Here is a 19,155-nt window from a genome sequence, read left to right on the forward strand (position 1 = left end):
GTTTCCATACCCGGAGATGGCACCTACCTTTTCCATTCTCTTTAGTACATATTGCACAGCCATATCAGGCTCACTCTTGATATCCGGAGGAACATTGTGTCTTATGTATTGAACGACTGGGACAGGTTCAAGGTGTGGACTGATGACGGTACAGGAGATAATTATACTACACAGGAGCACTGTAAGAGTGAAATGCTTAAGCCCTTCACCTATGGATCTGCATGGGAGTTGATGGCTGCCGCTGAATTGTTCGGTTGTCGCTTTCAAGTGTTCCGAAATGGCCAAATATTTTACACCTTTCGGCAACCGCCAATGCCTCTTAAACATCTTAGATTGACAGGTGACGATTTCAGTAGTGGACACTTTGATGTTTATGAATGTTTAAACTCTCAAAAGCTGGATGTGAAGTTATCGATGAAACCGGTTGTATGCTTACAACGCTTGACAGATGCTGAATGTCACTTTAACACAAGTCCTACAAATACTGTCGTAATTGAAACAAACCATGAAACTCAAACCGATTATGACAGCGGCAATCCAAGCTGTGAGATTTGAGACAAGATTACTGTTCACATGGCCAACTGTACATTGCATGCTTAAGAGTAAGCTCAGTACACAGCTTGGTCATATTACAACCAGAGGGCCGAACTGACAACATGGTATACAAAGAGATCCTTAACAAATAATTATTGGTATATTTTCCCTCAGTTTAAAAAGGTTTAATTTTCTTCTTAATAAAACTTTTAAGGCAGTACTTTGCCGCTGCGAAGCGCGGGTATTTTGCTGGTTATTATTATAAAAGGCACTTTTCCTGTAAATGCTAGATTTTGGCACGTCTTTACATGCACTTCCTGTTTTATGCTGATTGGTTGAAAGTGAATGACTGTCCTGGAACGACAACTTTGATGTTGTTCCTGGAATAACAGAAACCCGGACTGACTGCCATGACGGCGTCTTCTATACTGCTGCATCAGTGCTACCATCTAGTGGCAACAGGAGGCATTGCATCTTATGGAGAAATGCCCCGTCTGCATAGCGCCTAGTCCTTCGCATTGCACGTCTCCAGTGCTTAATCTTTGTTCTGCGTCGACTGCACTCTCAGTTCTTTACTCGCTTTCAGGGCTGAGGTGTTGCACAGGAAGAGTAATACTAGATATTGATATTTCATGCCAGCTTCTTAACTTGACTTACAGAGTGAAACAAAGTATTCCTGCAATTCGGATGATGACTGCAAGCGCTTCATGCTGAAGACAAGCGGCAATGGTGAGTAGAGTAACATATCTGTATTACCTTGCTGGTGAACCAATTTGGGATTTGGTGTCTTTGAAATCATATTTAGTTCATTTCTGTTATCTTTGTGTGCATTTTTGTTTAGTTGAGAGTGCTTAGTAAAGCTGAATCTATTACCAATTAAAATGTGTATATTTACTGTAGCCATACCAGATATTATGAGAATATTAGAATTAAAAGTAAATGAATGTCAATATTAAAACTGAATATCATGATTCCGTCTATCCAAAATTTTGGAGGTGGTGTTGCATTCAAAAGCTTGTCCTGTGCTGAACCAAGCGTTTTAATAACATAGGAGTTATTCAGTTTTCTTTCTGTAGTCATTTCTAAGACTAGATTGCCAATACTATGGAAATATATGTACATGAATATTTATTGGATATTTTTTATATAAAATCACATGCTGCATAATTAGAATATTGCATCCATAGAAATTAGAATGTATACTTGCATGAAGCATTTATTTTAATCGAGCACTTATTTACTTTGTGATTCTACACCTTATCAGACATTATTATTTTTAAAGTATATTGTAATCACATCAATAGTTTAAGCACTGAATTACACTGAGACTTAGATCATTAAAACACTAGAATGCACTGAGATGCACCGAGTCTTGCATGTAACCGCTCCACCAATGTACAAAGGACCCCCTGAAAGCTGATGCCAAAGACTGGGTGGAGGATTACCATAATAAATAACGGGCATGGATATTCCTAACCAAATGTGAAATGACCTGAGGCATACAGTGAAGACAATACTGAAGTGTCCTTGAGTGGCCCCGCCAAAGCCCACCACTTAAAACCCATGGGGAGTCATGTGTGGAGAGTCCTGAAGGCTGCAGACACTTCCCATCCTGTCTAATGCAGCTTCAGATCATTTTCTGTGAAAAATAAAATGAGAAAAACTCACCAAATCCAGGTGTGCCAATCTCATAAAGACTTACCCAAGAAGACTTGAACTTGAAATTGTTGCCAAAGTACTGAATGAAGGATCCGAGTACTTATATGAAGGAAAGGTTTCAGATTTTCACTGAAAACATATTTTCACGTTGTCATTATAGCCCTGCAGTGGGCTGGCGCCCTGCCTGGGGATTTGTTCCTGCCTTTCACCCTGTGCTGGCTGAGATTGGCTCCAGCAGACCCCTGTGACACTGTAGTCAGTTCAAATTTTCTTAAATTAAATAACAAGTGACAAAACTGAGGTTCTCCTCATTGGTACAAAATCAACATTATCCAAAACTGATCATTTTTCCTTTGTTATTGATAATTCCTCTGTCTCCCCTTCCCCACAGGTGTCATCCTTGACAGTACTTTATCTTATGTCCCATTTAAATAACATCTCCTGGTCTACATATTTCCACTTGCGTCACATTAATCGTATTCGATCCCCACACCACTGCTCTCCTCGCTCATAGCCTTGTCACTTCTCGTCTGGATTATTGCAATTCCCTCTTCTTTGGTCTTTCTCGCAAATCTCTTTATAAGCTTCAACTGGTCCAGAATTCAGCTGCCCACATCATTACTAGAACCCCCTCTATTCACCATATCACTCCCATCTTGCAGCAGCTTCATTGGCTTCCAGTTCAGCTCCGAATTCAATTCAAAATTCCTCTACTAACCTTTAAGGCTCTCCACAACCTCGCCCCTCCATATTTGTCTGACCTCCTCCATGTTGCCATTCCCTCCCGTACCCTTAGATCCTCTTCCTCCATCCACTTGACTGTCCCCTTCGTCCGTCTTACCACTATGTGGAGCAGAGCATTCAGTCGCTCTGCTCCTCAGCTTTGGAACTCACTTCCATATGAGTTTAGAAATATTGAATCATTCTCACTTTTCAAATCTAAACTTAAAACTCATTTGTTTAAGATGGCTTTTTCTCTTTGATTACAATTGATCTGTCTGATTTTAACTTTTGTACTTTACTTTTGTTTATAATCTGTGTTTTATCTATTGTTTGGTGTCGAGTGTTTAGAAAGGCACCTACAAATAAATAAAATGTATTATTATTATTATTATTATTATTATTATTATTATTATTATTATAGCAGGTTGGACAATGACTGACTGACTGACGTTGTCATTATACGTTACTGAGTGTAGAGTGATGGGCAAAAATGGCAAATTTTTCCATTTAAAATGTGAATCTACAACACAATAAAGTGTGCAGAACGTGAAGGAGTCTGAATATGCACTGAATCCATTGTATAAAAATGGTGTGGTCAGAAAATGTTGAACTTGGTCTATTTAAGAGAAACAGCAGTAAAACCAATCAAGTTTTATTTCTCAACTTACTGTAATGCCCATAAACACTGACGTACTTATTATAGCATCCTCAAAGCTATTATGCCACTCAGGAAAAATGTTTTGTCTTGATGACTTCATTGTTGACACAGCACGTCCCCTCCACATAGGAGAACAGGTGGTAGCCAAGCAGGGTAGGAGATCTGGAGAATAAGGTGAATGTGCTCACACTTTGCTCCCATGGTTTCCCAGAGCAGATTTTGTAACCCCATACATTGTGTGTGGGGGGCTTTGTTGTGAAGCAGAAGATGGATATTCGAGATGTATTCAATGTGTGACAGCTTTCCTCATTACTTTTCCCTGATTGACTGCCACAAGAGGGGAGAGAGAGGTTAGGAGCACACGCTGATACCGCGCATTGCCGCACTCACCACTTGACAAACCAATTCGGGATCCCAGATTTGGACCAGCCATGCAACGGGTGACACCTCAGCATCACTCTAGTTCAGATGGAATGGAAGAGTGTGAGTTTTTTTTTTTTATGGTGGCTGGAGTGCCAATTACTGCCATCAACCCCCAAGTTTTTCCCTGCAGGTTGGATGGCCTACATGTAGGGCTGGATGCAGAATAACGTGATAGCCAAGACGGAGCAATTGCAGGTTAAGGGCCTTGCACAATGAAGTAGAGTCACTGTTGGCTTTTATGGCATCTGAACTGGCAACCTTCCATTTACCAGTGCAGATCCCCAGCCTCTGAGCCACCACTCTGCCCCACTGACTGCCACAAGCACCAAAACAAATTGGTGTTGTACTGCCTGGCTATGTGGAGTATATAATGAATATGAGATTTCCTCAGTGTCATAGAAATGAGAGCATTTGATCACACTGGCAGTGGTTTGAACCTTGAATTTCACCAATGTTGGAGAATCGCTGTACTGTCATTTTGATAGTGTAGTCAGTAATGTGTGGATGGTTTCATCCCCATGCTCTTAATTTTCTCCCAGAAGCTCCAGATTCTCAATGGAACATGAAATGTAGTGATGTTTCATTTCAGGAGTTGCCTATGTTCACTAGATAATGAGGAATGGATTCAGTTGACCCTTAACTCATCCCTGTATTGTCTGCTATGTCACATACCATCACTCTTTGAGTCTTCATTGTCATTTGGCCCATGGTGGCAACATTTTCTTCTGTCATTGATCTTGAAGGCCAACCAGACCATATTCTAGAGATGTCCTGGATGGATGGGATTTCTTAGCCCATCCCTTGACTATAGCATATGCGCTGATCAGCCACAACATTAAAACCATTGACCAGTTGGCGTGACTGGCATTGATAATCTCGATAAAATGACACATGTCAAGGGGTGGGATGTATTAGGCTGCAATTGAACAGTCAGTTTTTTAAAGGTGATGTGTTGGAAGTTGGATTGATGGGCAAAGCATAAGGATCTGAGTGACTTTAACAAGGGCCAGATTGTGATGGCTAGACAAATGGGTCAAAGCATCCCCAGTATGGCAGGTCTTGTGGGGTGTTCCCAGTTTGAAGTAGTTAGTACCTACTAAAGTGGTCCTAGGAAGGACAACTGCTGAACCGGCAACAGGGTAATCGGCATCTAAGGCTCATTGATGTATGTGGGGAGCAAATTCTAGCCTTTCTGGTCCGATCCCACAGAAGAGCCACTGTATCACAAATTGCTGAACAACTTAATGCTGACCATGAGAGGAAGGTGTCAGGACACACAGTACATTGCACATTGCTACATGTGGGGCTGTGTAGCTGCAGACTGGTTTGAGTGCCCATGCTGACCCCTGTTTACCACCAAAAACACCTACAATAGCATCAGAACTGAGGTCATGAGGCAAAGCAAAAAGGTGGCCTGACCTGATAAATCGTGTCTTGTCTTCTTTAAACTCAGTAGAATACTCTGACTTGTAGTAGTCTCTAAATGTGGGCACTATATTTTTATGGTCAATTATTTTGTCTCCGTCTGTGTTAATGATTGCTGGGATTGCATTGTGAATTTCCTGCTTGTGGATTTGTTGAGTTAAGATCTTATTAGCTTTCTCTTTATGTTCATAGTAATGATGTCTTGATTAAAAAAGGAGTTGTTCTGTTTCTTGAGTTGTCAAGAGGTTGAGTTCTGAATGCAGACCTGGTCTTTTCCTATGAAGAGCCTCATTTGGACACCTGACATGTTCTTGATCTATTCTGATAATTTTGCTGATTAGCTCTGACACCTTCTTGGTTTCCAGTTTTCTTCTGTGGGAAAGATATGAGATAATCTGTCCTCTTAAGAAAGCCTTCAGGGTTTCCAAGAGTATTCCTGCAGAAAATTCCGACGATGTATTTGTCTCTAAAAGAAAATCAATTTGCTTGGATATGAATTCTGTACAGTTCTCGTCTACTAATAAAAGTGGAGTAAGATGCAAGCTGCAAGATGAGTATGTAGGACATAATGATTTTAACTCCATGATCAAAGGAGCATGGTTGGAGATAACAATAGCGTCGTACTGAAAAGATTTAATCATAGGCAAGAAATTGTTATCTATAAAGAAACAATCACTACACTGGTGAGAAGAAGGAATATGCTCTTGAGTTTGGGTTTAGAAATCTCCAGGGGTCTGATAGGTTGTGATCAGTTAATTGTTTTTGCAGTGTTAGATGTCATCACCGCTGTGGCAGGAGACCTATCTAGGCCAATATAATTTTATGAGTGTTCACATTGGGAATGGATGCAAATATGTTTTGGATGAAATCCATATCATCCACATTGGGTGCGTAGATACTTATCAAAATCACTTTACAGTGAAATAAATTACCCATGACGATCACATATCACCCTTCAGGATCAGATACTACATGATGAACCATGCGTTCTTTTAGATAATGTGGGTGGCCGGATGTGCGCGTGTTGTTCACTTGTATAAGAGATTGGAAGAAGGCAAGCCGATGGAAGTAGTGTGGTCTGCTGGGAAACCTCAGGTCCTGGTATTCATGCGGATGTTACTTTGACACGTTACTACCTACCTAAAGATAGTTACAAACCTCATCAACCCCTTCATGGCAATGGTATTCCCTGAATGCGCTGGCCTCTTTCAGCAGGATGATGGGCTCTACCACACTGCAAAAATTGTGCAGCAATGGTTTAAGGAACATGACAGAGAGTTCAGGGTGTTAACTTGGACTGGAAAATCCCCAGAACTCAATGTGATCGCAGATCTGTGGAATGTGCTGGAAATGCAAGTCTTGTCCATGGAGGCCCCGCCTCTCAACTTATAGGACTTAAAAGATCTGCTGCTAAGGTCTTGGTGTCTGATAGCACAGGATACCTTTGGAGGTCTTGTGGAGTCCATGCTTCGACGTGTGAGAGCTGTTTTAGCAGCACGAGTGGGACCTACACCTTATTAGTCAGGTGGCTTTAATGTTGTGGCTGACTGGTGTAAGGTGGAACAGTCCTGGTAAATGTTGACTAGGCGAAAGTGTATCTTTCTGTAGTGTTAGAAATTCAGCAATTGTACAATACTTGATATTGTAGTTTTTGACTTTCATCTTCTTGATTTTGACTTGATATACTTCATTAATCCCTCAAGGAAATCGTCTTTTCGCATGAACTTTTGGGGTCAGAGCGCAGGATCTTGAATTGCTTCTGAAAAAAGAAACACACTAAAAACCAAAACTACTAGAACAGTGTTGTGATGTAAACTAATTGTGCTAAAAGTAACATTTTACAGCCCTGTTCTACTGTATAGAGTATGGCTTTCTCCTCCTTTCTAATCTCTCTGACCTTCTTCTCTGCAGGTGTGAAGACTGGGCGCTGTGTAAATTATAATGGGACGTTAAAGACCTGTGAAATCCGAGGCTGGTGTCCTGCTGAGATTGACTCTGTCCATTCGTGAGTAAAATTTCCTTAATAATGATACTTTGCATTTATATAGCGCTTTTCTCACTACTCAAGAGTGTTCAGCAATTGCAGGTTAAGGGCCTAGCTCAAGGGCCCTACAGAGCAGAGTCCCTTTTGGCATTTACAGGATTCGAACCGGCAACCTTCCGATCGCCATTGCAGATTCCTAGTCTCAGAACCACCACTCTGCCTTGAACAAGACAATAACGTTATCCATCTATTTTCAAACCCATTTGATCCACTTATAGATCCTCCTATTCAATACCACAACGACCATCCTCCAAAAATACTTTGGACACACAAAGTCGATTTATTCCCTCAACATGGAGAGAGACGAGGTACGCTGTGCAGTACCTCATTTTGTTCAATGGTCACATCCTTGTACTGCTTAGCATTGTCTTTATCCACAAGGCTGCAACTTTCCAGGCACATCACACGAACACAATGTCCTCCATCAGGTTTAATATTCAAGTAGGCTATCTTCATGTCATTATTAATAGAAAATGAAGGGCGCAAACTGTGCAGATAAAGGCAAAATATAATGAAATCAATAAAAGAGAGTTAAGCATTTAAATCTATAGTAAAATAGAAATGTTTTAAATGCCTTTTAAATGTAAAAATCATGCTGCTGTGCATTTCTGAATGTAAAATAAGAGAAAAGAAAAAATACCAGATAAATGAGATCAGTGTTATCAGGTGTTGTCACTGATTATGAATCTGGTTGAAACAAAAATCTGAAGCCACTGTGGGACTCCAGGATCGACTTTGTGAACCCTTGTGTTAAAGTCATCACTGTTATGGAACAAGTAAGGTACCTTGGTGATTTTGTCACCGGGTGGTCATAGGAGATTTTACGCCTATTTCTGACTGCTTTATGTATAGCTTTTTGGGCCATTATATATTCTAATTTATTCAAATCCTCTGTGACTCCAATATGAGCCAGTACCTAACAAGTAATCTGCTCTGTGGGCTGAGCACTGTCTGTCTTTGGCTTGATGATATCAGAATACCACCTTTTACATTCCACTGTTGGCTTTTGGGCAAAGCAACTGTTACTGTACAAAATGTAATAATTCCAGAAATATAAAGACAATAGGGACAAAACCAGTTTAAACTGTCAGCTCGGAATCTATCTATCTATCTATCTATCTATCTATCTATCTATCTATCTATCTATCTATCTATCTATCTATCTATCTAGTGGTGAGAGGGCATCTAGGCATAATCCCATCTTATAAAGACCCTCAATTAAAACAGAGAGTTCCAAATTGTATGAATCACACTCTGCAGGTGGAGATAAGTGACTGTGATGATTTCCAGTCTTCAGACATATAGATGCTGTCACAAAAAGCACAATGAGACATGAGTAGGTTTGGGTCAGCCACCCGTATATTATATTCTGGCTGCAAAGAGGTAAATCAGTCAGAGTTCGTTACTTAAATGGCAGCTTTTAAATACAAGAAGAGGAAGTGATGTCATCAGGGCTGAAACCGGAAGTGGCGTCACCAGTGGTGCCGGAACCGGGAGGGATTTCCCAAAAATGGTCTGTAAGGGATTGAGAGAGACAATTAGTGCACCTCACCGCCCCCTGGTCTGGCATGGAATTACTATTATTCAGGCCCTTTAGTTGTCTCCTAATCACATGTGTGTGACAGTGCTTATACATGTGGTCTTCCATGATCCTGAGTAGAAGATACCAGGTTTATAAAATACCAGGGGGCTCATGTATAAACCGTGCATATGCACAAAACTGTTGCGTATGAATGTTCCCACGCTCAAATCGCGATGTATAAAACCTAAACTTGCCATTAAGCCACGCACATTTCCACGGCAGCTCATACCCTGGCGTACGCAAGTTCTGCGCTCAGTTTTGCAGACTGGCGGCACCCTGTGTCAAATCAGTGCTACTGTTCCTGTGTGGTTACCCTTTCTTTTTTTAGATCCACATTCTTGACACGGCTTTATAAATACACTGAAATTAACCGCATATTGTTTATTAGTTTAATGCATCTGATTGTAATTAACCTGTAACAATATAATTGTCCACGGAATGGTCAAACTATTCTAAATACAATAGCTGCTTTAGCGTTGTTACTCTCACTGCACCTTCTTCTTCTTCTTTCAGCTGCTCCCGTTAGTGGTTGCCACATCGGATCATCTTTTTCCATATTACTCTCACTGCACCACTCGGAGTATTTATATCACTGTATCTGAGTGTGAATCACAGCTGTACAACAGCTGATCGGAAAGAGAATTATCGGTATACAGCATCAAGCACACGCTGCCTCAGCTATGCTGTCTATTGAACTGCTCTCACACGACAAACATTTCAAAGCTTTTCCTGTACGGGCCTAGCAGTTCAGAAACATTTTCATCCCAAGAACTCTAAACGCACTCAATCAGTCCATCAAGTGCTCCTCGTAGAACGTTTTGTGCTTATGACTACAATCACCTCACTGTAAAGTTGCACTACAGTTATAGTATTGCACAACCTGAGCCACTTTATAAAGCACGTATTTACATATGATTACGAAATAATTTTAAGATGAAATGCAGCAAAATATGTTTATTATATTATATAGATAAAACTTTACTTCATTTAAATAATTTATATTCTTAATAATTAAACATGCTAGGACACAGTACCGCAGCGCTAGTTAGGAGGTGGCGCTCCGTTCACGGATTGTACCTGCCTCGCGCTGTATTCTTGCTGGTGATAGTGCGACACTGGATGGATAGATGGATAAAATAATCAAACATGTACTATGAAGATATTTCAATGTTCCTTAAAAGTTTTGAAGAATCGGCGTTCTAAGCTTACAGATGGCTTAACGTCTGTTATAGAGCTGATTGTGTGGTGATTGGGTATTTGGAGAAAGAAAAGTAAGGACAGGAATTGGAGGTTAGTACGTTTGAAAGAGACGGTACTGCTACAATAATGTATTTCATCGAAGGTCACGCAAGGCGCAGCAAGCATCTTGCATGAGACATCAACAATCACTGCGCCACCGTGTTCCCATGTTTAATAACATGCTTTAACTCCTATCATCATCAAAATGATATCATGTATGCATCTCAGTATTTTAAGTATTCAGAGAGCTGTAATATCATGAATGTAATAGATTCTGTGTCCTGTCGGAGGAAGAGAAAGCCTGTTTAAAAAGCACGTAGTAATTCACACACATACTGTAGAGCACATAGAAAATCAAATACAACACAAAGCATTTAACGTGCTACTTTAGTTATGATGGGATTTGAGAAACTAGTAAATTAAACGATTTTAAGATGAAGTTTATGATGTTCTACTTTAATGACAAAATAAACTACGTGATTAAAGTGGAAATTTCGAGATTAAAGTTGACATTTCGTGCCTTTTTTTCAACTGTGTGCCTATTTTTTTGTCTGTACCCTAATAAGCTTTCATATGACACTCAGACGGTGGACTACGACTCGCCTTTTCACAGCGACTTTGATATGTGACAACTTCTTTTAAATAGATAGATAGATAGAGATAGATAGATAGATACTTTATTAATCCCAAGGGGAAATTCACATAATCCAGCAGCAGTATACTGATACAAAGAAACAATATTAAATATTAATAAAAATGAAAAAATGAAAAAAATTAAAGTAAAAAAAAGCAGACAATAACTTATGAGTAATGAGTAATGTTAGCATTTACTCCCCCGGGTGGAATTGAAGAGTAGCATAGTGTGGGAGAGGAACGATCTCCTCAGTCTGTCAGTGGAGCAGGACGGTGACAAAAGTCTGTCACTGAAGCTACTCCTCTTCCTGGAGATGACACTGTTCAGTGGATGCAGTGGATTATTCATGATTGACAGGACTTTGCTTTTATATTTTGGGCACTGTGCGATTTTGTGAACTTGAGCTTTCAAGTTTCTCCGACATGCTATGTCACTCGATCAACTTCCTTTTGTTGTTTATATCACTGTTTAAACCAACAAATAGTACGTTTTTCCTTTCCTCCACTTGGTATTCGCTGAAATTCTTCTATTTTCCCCTGTGCTTTTCCCATTGTCTTTTCACAGAAGGCTGATCTTAAGGGCTATTTATATTGATTTGCATATTCAAAGAGGTGTAATTCTGGAAGGAGTTGGGGCGGGACAGCAGGCGCGTGCACATGCGTTACTTTTCACACTGACCAGGATGTATGTAGCAGAAGAACGTGGAAGTTTGCACACACACAGATTTATGCATTTGGATTTTTCTGTGCGTGCGCACATTCCCGCTTTTGTGCTTACGCGATGTTAGAGTGTGAGTTCTACGCATGGCGTTATACATGAGGCCCCTGGATAGTTGAATGTTCATTGCTGACTTTACTTTTTAATGAAGTGACATTATTGGTTAAGGAGATCCTTGTTATTCTTGTTTCATTAAATGATGTGTGTTTGTATTACGTGTTTCAGCAAAAAGCAATATTGTCCTCAATCTGTCTAACATAAGAACAATCTGTGCACATAATGAGGTTTTGTATGCTTGTAAATTGTATTGTTTTTATCTTGCGCTTTTTACAGCCAGCCAATGCTCGAGGCTGAGAACTTCACCATTTTCATCAAGAACAGCATTCGATTCCCTCTATTCAACTTCACTAAGTGAGTGTTGTCCATTGTTTTTTAGCCATCTTCTCTGTCTCTGGTTTGTTCTTTTGCTTGATGACAGACAATGAATGAATTCCTTCCTGGGATACACTCATAGTTAAAAGCTGGTGTCATTTAACATTTTTCTCTTCTGCTCTTTGTTTAGGGGGAACCTTTTACCAAATATTACAGAGAAATACATTGGGACCTGTTTATTTGATCCCAGGACAGACATCTATTGTCCCATCTTTAGGCTGGGTGATGTTGTTCGATTTGCTGGACAGGACTTCAAAACACTGGCTGATCGGGTAACTACAAGAGGATTGTTTGGCTTGAGGGCAAATGAAGGATGTAACAGATTTAAATTGTACATTCTTTAATTTATACCTGAAAGGGAGGTGTGATTGGGATTAAAATTGGATGGGTCTGCGATCTGGACAAATCGGATGACCAATGCAACCCTGCCTACTCCTTTACCAGGCTGGATAGTGTCTCAGCGAAAACCAAGGTTTCTCCAGGGTACAACTTCAGGTATAACTAAAGACAAAATCCTTTGTGTTTGTGTGTATGTTTGAACTGCATTAAATTAGTCTTTTGTTTTTAATTACCAATTTCAAGTTGTGTTGTTCTCGCAAACTAGGTACGCCAAATACTTCAAGAAGGCAGATGGAACAGAGCACCGGACTTTGCTTAAAGCTCACGCAATCCGAATTGATGTACTCGTCTATGGAAACGTGAGTGCTACTATATGTTTCAAAGAGAGCAGAACTTGTTCAATGCATTCAATGCACAGTCAGAGTCAGAACTGTCTGCTCTTCATTTGGTCAAGAAAAACACTCAAAGCCACAAGATTAGCTTCTTGAGTAATTTCATTAGTTTCCAGGTTTTCTGTTATGGTTTGTCTGACCCAGACTGTCGGACTTTTCTTTCAATCAAGCCAGTTGGTCGAGCATAGAGGAGGTAAAAAGAATGTATTTGTTTCCCATTGTATCACCGTTTAAGAGGGGCTTTCGGAGGAGTGGCCACATCTCCTTAGCATGCATTTAGCCCCCCTCTTCACAACGCAAGAAGCTGAGACGCAAAGTGGCTGGCACATATCGCACCCCAGAGGGGGAAGGGGGAATAACTCATTCACTACAGCTTTATTACTGGCAAATATGAAGAACTAAAAAATGAATAAAAATGAATTAAATGAAAATAACAATCTCTTTAAATTGTATATCCGGTTAACCAAACCGGGGGTGGGTGAGCGAAGAGAGCAGGGGGCAGAGCCCCCCAGTATGCATATATATCCATCTATCCATCCATTTTCCAAACAGCTATATCCTAACTACAGGGTCACGGGGGTCTGCTGGAGCCAATCCCAGCCAACACTGGGTGAAAGGCAGGAACCAATCGCGGGCAGGGTGCCAACCCACCGCAGAGATATATATATATATATATATATATATATATATACTGTATATAGATAGATAGATAGATAGATAGATACTTTATTAATCCCAAGGGGAAATTCACATAATCCAGCAGCAGTATACTGATACAAAGAAACAATATTGAATTAAATAGTAATAAAAATGAAAAAAATAAAAATAAAAATAAAAAAAGCAGACAATAACTTTGAGTAATGTTAGCGTTTACCCCCCAGGTGGAATTGAAGAGTCGCATAGTGTGGGGGAGGAACGATCTCCTCAGTCTGTCAGTGGAACAGGACGGTGACAAAAGTCTGTCACTGAAGCTACTCTTCTGTCTGGAGATGACACTGTTCAGTGGATGCAGTGGATTCTTCATGATTGACAGGAGTTTGCTTAATGCCCGTCGCTCTGCCACAGATGTTAAACTGTCCAACTTTACTCCTACAATAGAGCCTGCCTTCTTAACAAGTTTGTCCAGACGTGAGGCGTCTTTCATCTTTATGCTGCCACCCCAGCACACCACCGCGTAGAAGGGGGCACTCGCCACAACCGTCTGGTAGAACATCTGAAGCATCTTACTGCAGATGTTGAAGGATGCCAACCTTCTCAGAAAGTATAGTCTGCTCTGACCTTTCTTACATAGAGCATCAGTATTGGCAGTCCAGTCCAATTTGTCATCCAGCTGCACTCCCAGATATTTATAGGTATGCACCCTCTGCACAGTCACCTCTAAAGATCACAGGGTCCATGAGGGGCCTGGGCCTCCTAAAATCCACCACCACCTCCTTGGTCTTGCTGGTGTTAAGGTGTAAGTGGTTTGAGTCACACCATTTAACAAAGTCTTTGATTAGCTTCCTGTACTCCCCCTCCTGCCCACTCCTGATGCAGCCCACAATAGCAGTGTCATCAGCAAACTTCTGCACGTGGCAGGACTCCGAGTCATATTGGAAGTCTGATGTATGTTGGCTGAACAGGACCGGAGAAAGTACAGTCCCCTGCGGCGCCCCTGTATTGCTGAACACAATGTCAGACCTGCAGTTCCCAAGACGCACATATTGAGGTCTGTCTGTAAGATAATCCACGATCTATGCCACCAGGTGTGAGTCTACTCCCATCTCAGTCAGCTTGTCTCTAAGGAGCAGAGGTTGGATGGTGTTGAAGGCGCTAGAGAAGTCCAGAAACATAATTCTTACAGCACCACTGCCTCTGTCCAGGTGGGAGAGGGATCGGTGTAGCATATAGATGATGGCATCCTCCGCTACCACCTTCTCCTGGTATGCGAACTGCAGAGGGTCGAGGGCGTGGTGGACCTGTGGCCTCAGGTGGTGAAGCAGAAGCCGCTCCATGGTCTTCATCAGATGTGACGTCAGAGCAACAGGCCGGAAGACATTCAGCTCACTAGGACGTGATATCTTTGGGACTGGGGTGATACAAGATGTTTTCCAAAGCCTTGGGACTCTCCCCTGTTCCAGGCTCAGGTTGAAGATGCGCTGTAGAGGACTCCCCAGTTCCAACGCACAGGCCTTTAGCAGTCGTGGCGATACACCATCTGGACCCACTGCTTTGCTGGCACGAAGTCTTTTCAGCTCTCTGCTCACATGGGCTGCTGTAATTGTATATATATATATATATTGTGGCCCCCGGCCGGGGCGGGAGCCCGGCCGGGACGCCCAGGAGGACGTGAGGAGGGCTTGTGCCTCCTCCAGACCGTGAGGGGCGTCCGTCCTGGTTCTGTTGGGGCCACGGGTTGAGGACATGGAAGCCCTTCCCTGTAGGGGCCCGTGGTCACCGCCAGGCGGCGCCCCGATGCCGGTTTATCCCGTGCGGTTGCCGGTTGGGGCTGGAGCCCGGCCGGGACGCCTTGGAGGACCGGAGGAGGGCGAGTGCCTCCTCCAGACGGAGTGGGGGCGTCCGTCCTGGTTAGGCAGGGGGCCTCGGGTACAGGGCTTTGAAGCCCAGCCCTGTAGGGACCCGTGGCCACCGCCAGGCGGCGCCCCGGTGCCTAATTATCCCGGGAGCCCAGCACTTCCGCCACACCAGGAAGTGCCGGGGGGAAGACTTTGTGTGGCGCCCGGAGAGCTGCCAGGAAGGCAGCCGACACTTCCGCCACGCTGGGCGTGGCCAAGGTACAGATGGCGGAAGCACCTGGGGCTCATCCGGGAGCCTTATTTAAGGGGCCGCCTCCCTCCAGTCATTGGTGGAAGTCGGGAGGCAGAAGGACTGAGCTGGAGAGCGAGGACGGGAGGCGGCCAGGACAAAGGCACAGAGACTGTGGGCCCTGGACTTTGGGGGATTCAGTGCCAAGGGCGCTGGGGTTTGTGAGTGCACGAGACTTTTGTGACTTGTAAATAGTGTAAATAAACGGTGTGTTGGGCAAAAATATGATGTCCGTCTGTCTGTGCCGGGGCCAGCGTTCACAGTGGCGTAGTCGGCAGGATGCTCCGCCTGGGACAAGGCGGGGACCTGGGTTCAAACAATCAATTTCTGTGAACGGCCCGGCGCAGCAGCGGACCCCACACACTGGCCGCGGGAGCGGCCCGTGCACAACCCCGCGGGAGCGTTTCGCCCCAGAAACCGCCACCGGACAGCGGAATGGCTTTCCCCGGGTGCGGAGGAGGACCCGACATCGCCGGAGCGCAGCGGGCTCCGAAAGTCGCGCTGTCAGGACGGACAGCCAGGCCGGCGTTGCTTCGCTGAAGGCCACGCCGAGGCATGACGGATTCGGAGGTGAGTGCCCTGCCCTGCAATCATCGGCCCTTCGGGGTCGGACTTACCTTTGTTTCGACAGGGAGGGACGAACCGGATCCGCGTCCGTGGCCGAGGCACGCCGGGCCACGGGCTGTCGGCAGCGCGCGACGGAGGCAGCGAAGAGGGCTGCGGATTCGGAGCCGCTGCGGCTCAAGGAATCGCCGCAGTCACAACGCGGCGAAGAGGCACGTCTCCGCACTCGGAGCAGGGAGGCAAGATGGCGCGGGCGGATGTCCCGCCGCTGACAGGCACGGGATTGGCGGTGTGTCTTGCGTGCCCGCCGATGATTGGATAGAGGCGGGCCCAAGGAATGCCAGTCTCGTGCCAAACCGAGACCCGATTGGGCCAGAGGGAGTGGCCCAGAGGAGGCAGGCGCCGCTGAGCTGATGAACAGGTAAGCCCACCGACGTCTGTCTCTCTCTCTCCACCAGCGGCTCGGCGTGTGTCGGAGGAGTCCCTTCGGCCCGCCAAGCCGTCCTTAGAGGAGCTGCTACGTGTTCTCGCCGCTCAGTGTGAGCAGCTGACGGGAAAGGCAGTCGCGTCGGGAGAGACGCCGCGTGAGACGGAGGATCGGCGCGGCGCTGGAACCGGAGGCAGGCAGAACACGGCGGGAGTGGTGAGTGTTGCCGTTACCGTAGAGCAAGTGGGGGTTGCGAACATGGCCGTGACCGACACGGACGAGCGGCTCAGTAGGCAACTTCCCAACAGCGGATGCGGCGGCGCAGACAGCTAGCGGCGAGGAGCTTGAATATGCAGGGGCTGGTAGGATCGGGGCTGCTGAGTGCCCTGGGTCCTAGCGCCCTGCGCCCAAGCCTGCAGCTGTCTCCTGTCGCTCTGCCTGGACGCAGACGGGGCTGGATTTGAGCTTTGCTGTGCTCAGACCCAGACCGTCAGCGCGTCCAAGAAAAGAAGGAGGAACCGAAGGGTGAATGCCGGTTCCTCCGATAGGAGAGGGCGCGGCGCTGGGTGCGCGCGTCCGGAGAAGGGCCGTCCTCTGTGCGGGCAGAGGAGATCCCCTGGGCGGCTGGGCGAGCCGCCTGCGAGAGGTGCCGCGGACGAGCGGACGGGCATGGAACCTGCGGCGGAGGACTTCAGCAGGCAAGTTGGGGGCTGTCGGAGGGGGGCAGGAGCACGGTCGATACGGAGACCGACGGGCGCTCGGGATGAGTGTCCTGGCTGTGCTTCTGGCCCTCTTCTCCTTTATTTTACAGGCCCGAAGCCCCGACGAGCGCTGAGGCCGACGCCGACGGGACCTGCCCGCCTGGAACGGGCCGCTGGAGTGCTCCGCCGGGAGGCCTACAGTGACCCGCTGGGGAACGGCGGGGCGAGCGGCGCAGACCACAGGGGCGTTTGCGCGGCGAGGGTGCCGAGACAGATGTCCCAGGGTGCCGTGTTGGACCCTGGGGACATAGTAGGACCCTCGCTGGGGACGTGCTGCCCTTCGGGTTGTGCCGCTCGACCCACGTGTCCTCGCTAGCGGTGGGGCACTGTGGCCCCGGCGGGCGGAGCCCGGCGGGACGCCAGGAGGGCGTGAGGAGGGCTTGTGCCTCCTCCAGACCGCGAGGGGCGTCCGTCCTGGTTCTGTTGGGGCCACGGGTTGAGGGCATGGAAGCCCTTCCCTGTAGGGGCCCGTGGTCACCGCCAGGCGGCGCCCGATGCGGTTTATCCCGTGCGGTTGCGGTTGGGGCTGGAGCCCGGCGGGACGCTTGGAGGACGGAGGAGGCGAGTGCCTCCTCCAGACGGAGTGGGGCGTCCGTCCTGGTTAGGCAGGGGCCTCGGGTACAGGGCTTTGAAGCCCAGCCCTGTAGGGACCCGTGGCCACCGCCAGGCGGCGCCCGGTGCCTAATTATCCGGGAGCCCGGCACTTCCGCCACACCAGGAAGTGCCGGGGAAGACTTTGTGTGGCGCCGGAGAGCTGCCAGGAAGGCAGCCGACACTTCCGCCACGCTGGGCGTGGCCAAGGTACAGATGGCGGAAGCACCTGGGGCTCATCCGGGAGCCTTATTTAGGCCGCCTCCCTCCAGTCATTGGTGGAAGTCGGGAGGCAGAAGGACTGAGCTGGAGAGGCGAGGACGGAGGCGGCCAGGACAAAGGCACAGAGACTGTGGGCCCTGGACTTTGGGGATTCAGTGCCAAGGCGCTGGGGTTTGTGAGTGCGAGACTTTTGTGACTTGTAAATAGTGTAAATAAACGGTGTGTTGGGCAAAAATATGATGTCCGTCTGTCTGTGCGGGGCCAGCGTTCATATATATATATATATATATATATATATATATATATATATATATATATATATATATATATATATATATATATATATATATTTATAAATGTGTATAAACTATTCAGTACTAGTTATCTAGTTATTGTATTTTATATCGTGCCATAGCCAGATAGATACATAAATACGGATGGTATTATTTTCTGTGAACATAGACTATATAATATATACACATACAATCACCATGCAAATCATTTCAGAACAGCAGATGTTAACAGCATCATAAATATTATAGACAGATATGCAAAAAATGTTACTGTTGCTGCCTCACAGATCCATCATTGCAGGTTTGTACCCCAGTGACTGTCTGTGTGAACTTTGTATCGTATCTTCATGTTTATGTGAGGTTTGTCTCAGAGCATCAAGGCTTTCTTTCATTTTTTTTGCATTTCAGAAACATGAAGGCTATGGGATTCAATATTGTCTGAGTGTGAATGCGGGTGTGCGCGTTAACCCCATGTTCACAGTCAGTTCCTGTTTTCTCAGTTATGCTTTGTTTTTTTTGTTTTTTTCAATTCTGAATTGAATAAATTGAGTCATAGAATATAAAAGACAAAAAAATCAAATAAATTGTTCTGTTTTGAAAATCTTCCAACTTTGACATTCAGCGATTTATTTATATTTAATTATCTTGGTTTGCATTGTAATGCACTAAGAGCTTCACAACAAGTGGAAGT

The 19,155-nt window shown here is 45.1% G+C and overlaps 1 protein-coding gene across 2 annotated transcripts in view; it reads left to right on the plus strand.

Moving 5' to 3' along the window:
* p2rx3b (purinergic receptor P2X, ligand-gated ion channel, 3b) overlaps nucleotides 1–19,155 on the plus strand; it is a 54,369-nt gene that overhangs the window by 20,141 nt on the left and 15,073 nt on the right. For both annotated transcript variants that reach the window (XM_039767548.1, XM_039767549.1), the window contains 6 exons: nucleotides 1,194–1,263; nucleotides 7,334–7,427; nucleotides 11,972–12,049; nucleotides 12,201–12,342; nucleotides 12,429–12,565; nucleotides 12,675–12,768. In XM_039767548.1, coding sequence (XP_039623482.1) covers nucleotides 1,194–1,263; nucleotides 7,334–7,427; nucleotides 11,972–12,049; nucleotides 12,201–12,342; nucleotides 12,429–12,565; nucleotides 12,675–12,768 — 615 coding nt within the window. The remainder of the gene's footprint in view (nucleotides 1–1,193; nucleotides 1,264–7,333; nucleotides 7,428–11,971; nucleotides 12,050–12,200; nucleotides 12,343–12,428; nucleotides 12,566–12,674; nucleotides 12,769–19,155) is intronic.

Source organism: Polypterus senegalus, chromosome 10, assembly GCF_016835505.1.
Source record: "Polypterus senegalus isolate Bchr_013 chromosome 10, ASM1683550v1, whole genome shotgun sequence".
Classification (NCBI taxonomy): Eukaryota; Metazoa; Chordata; class Cladistia; order Polypteriformes; family Polypteridae; genus Polypterus; species Polypterus senegalus.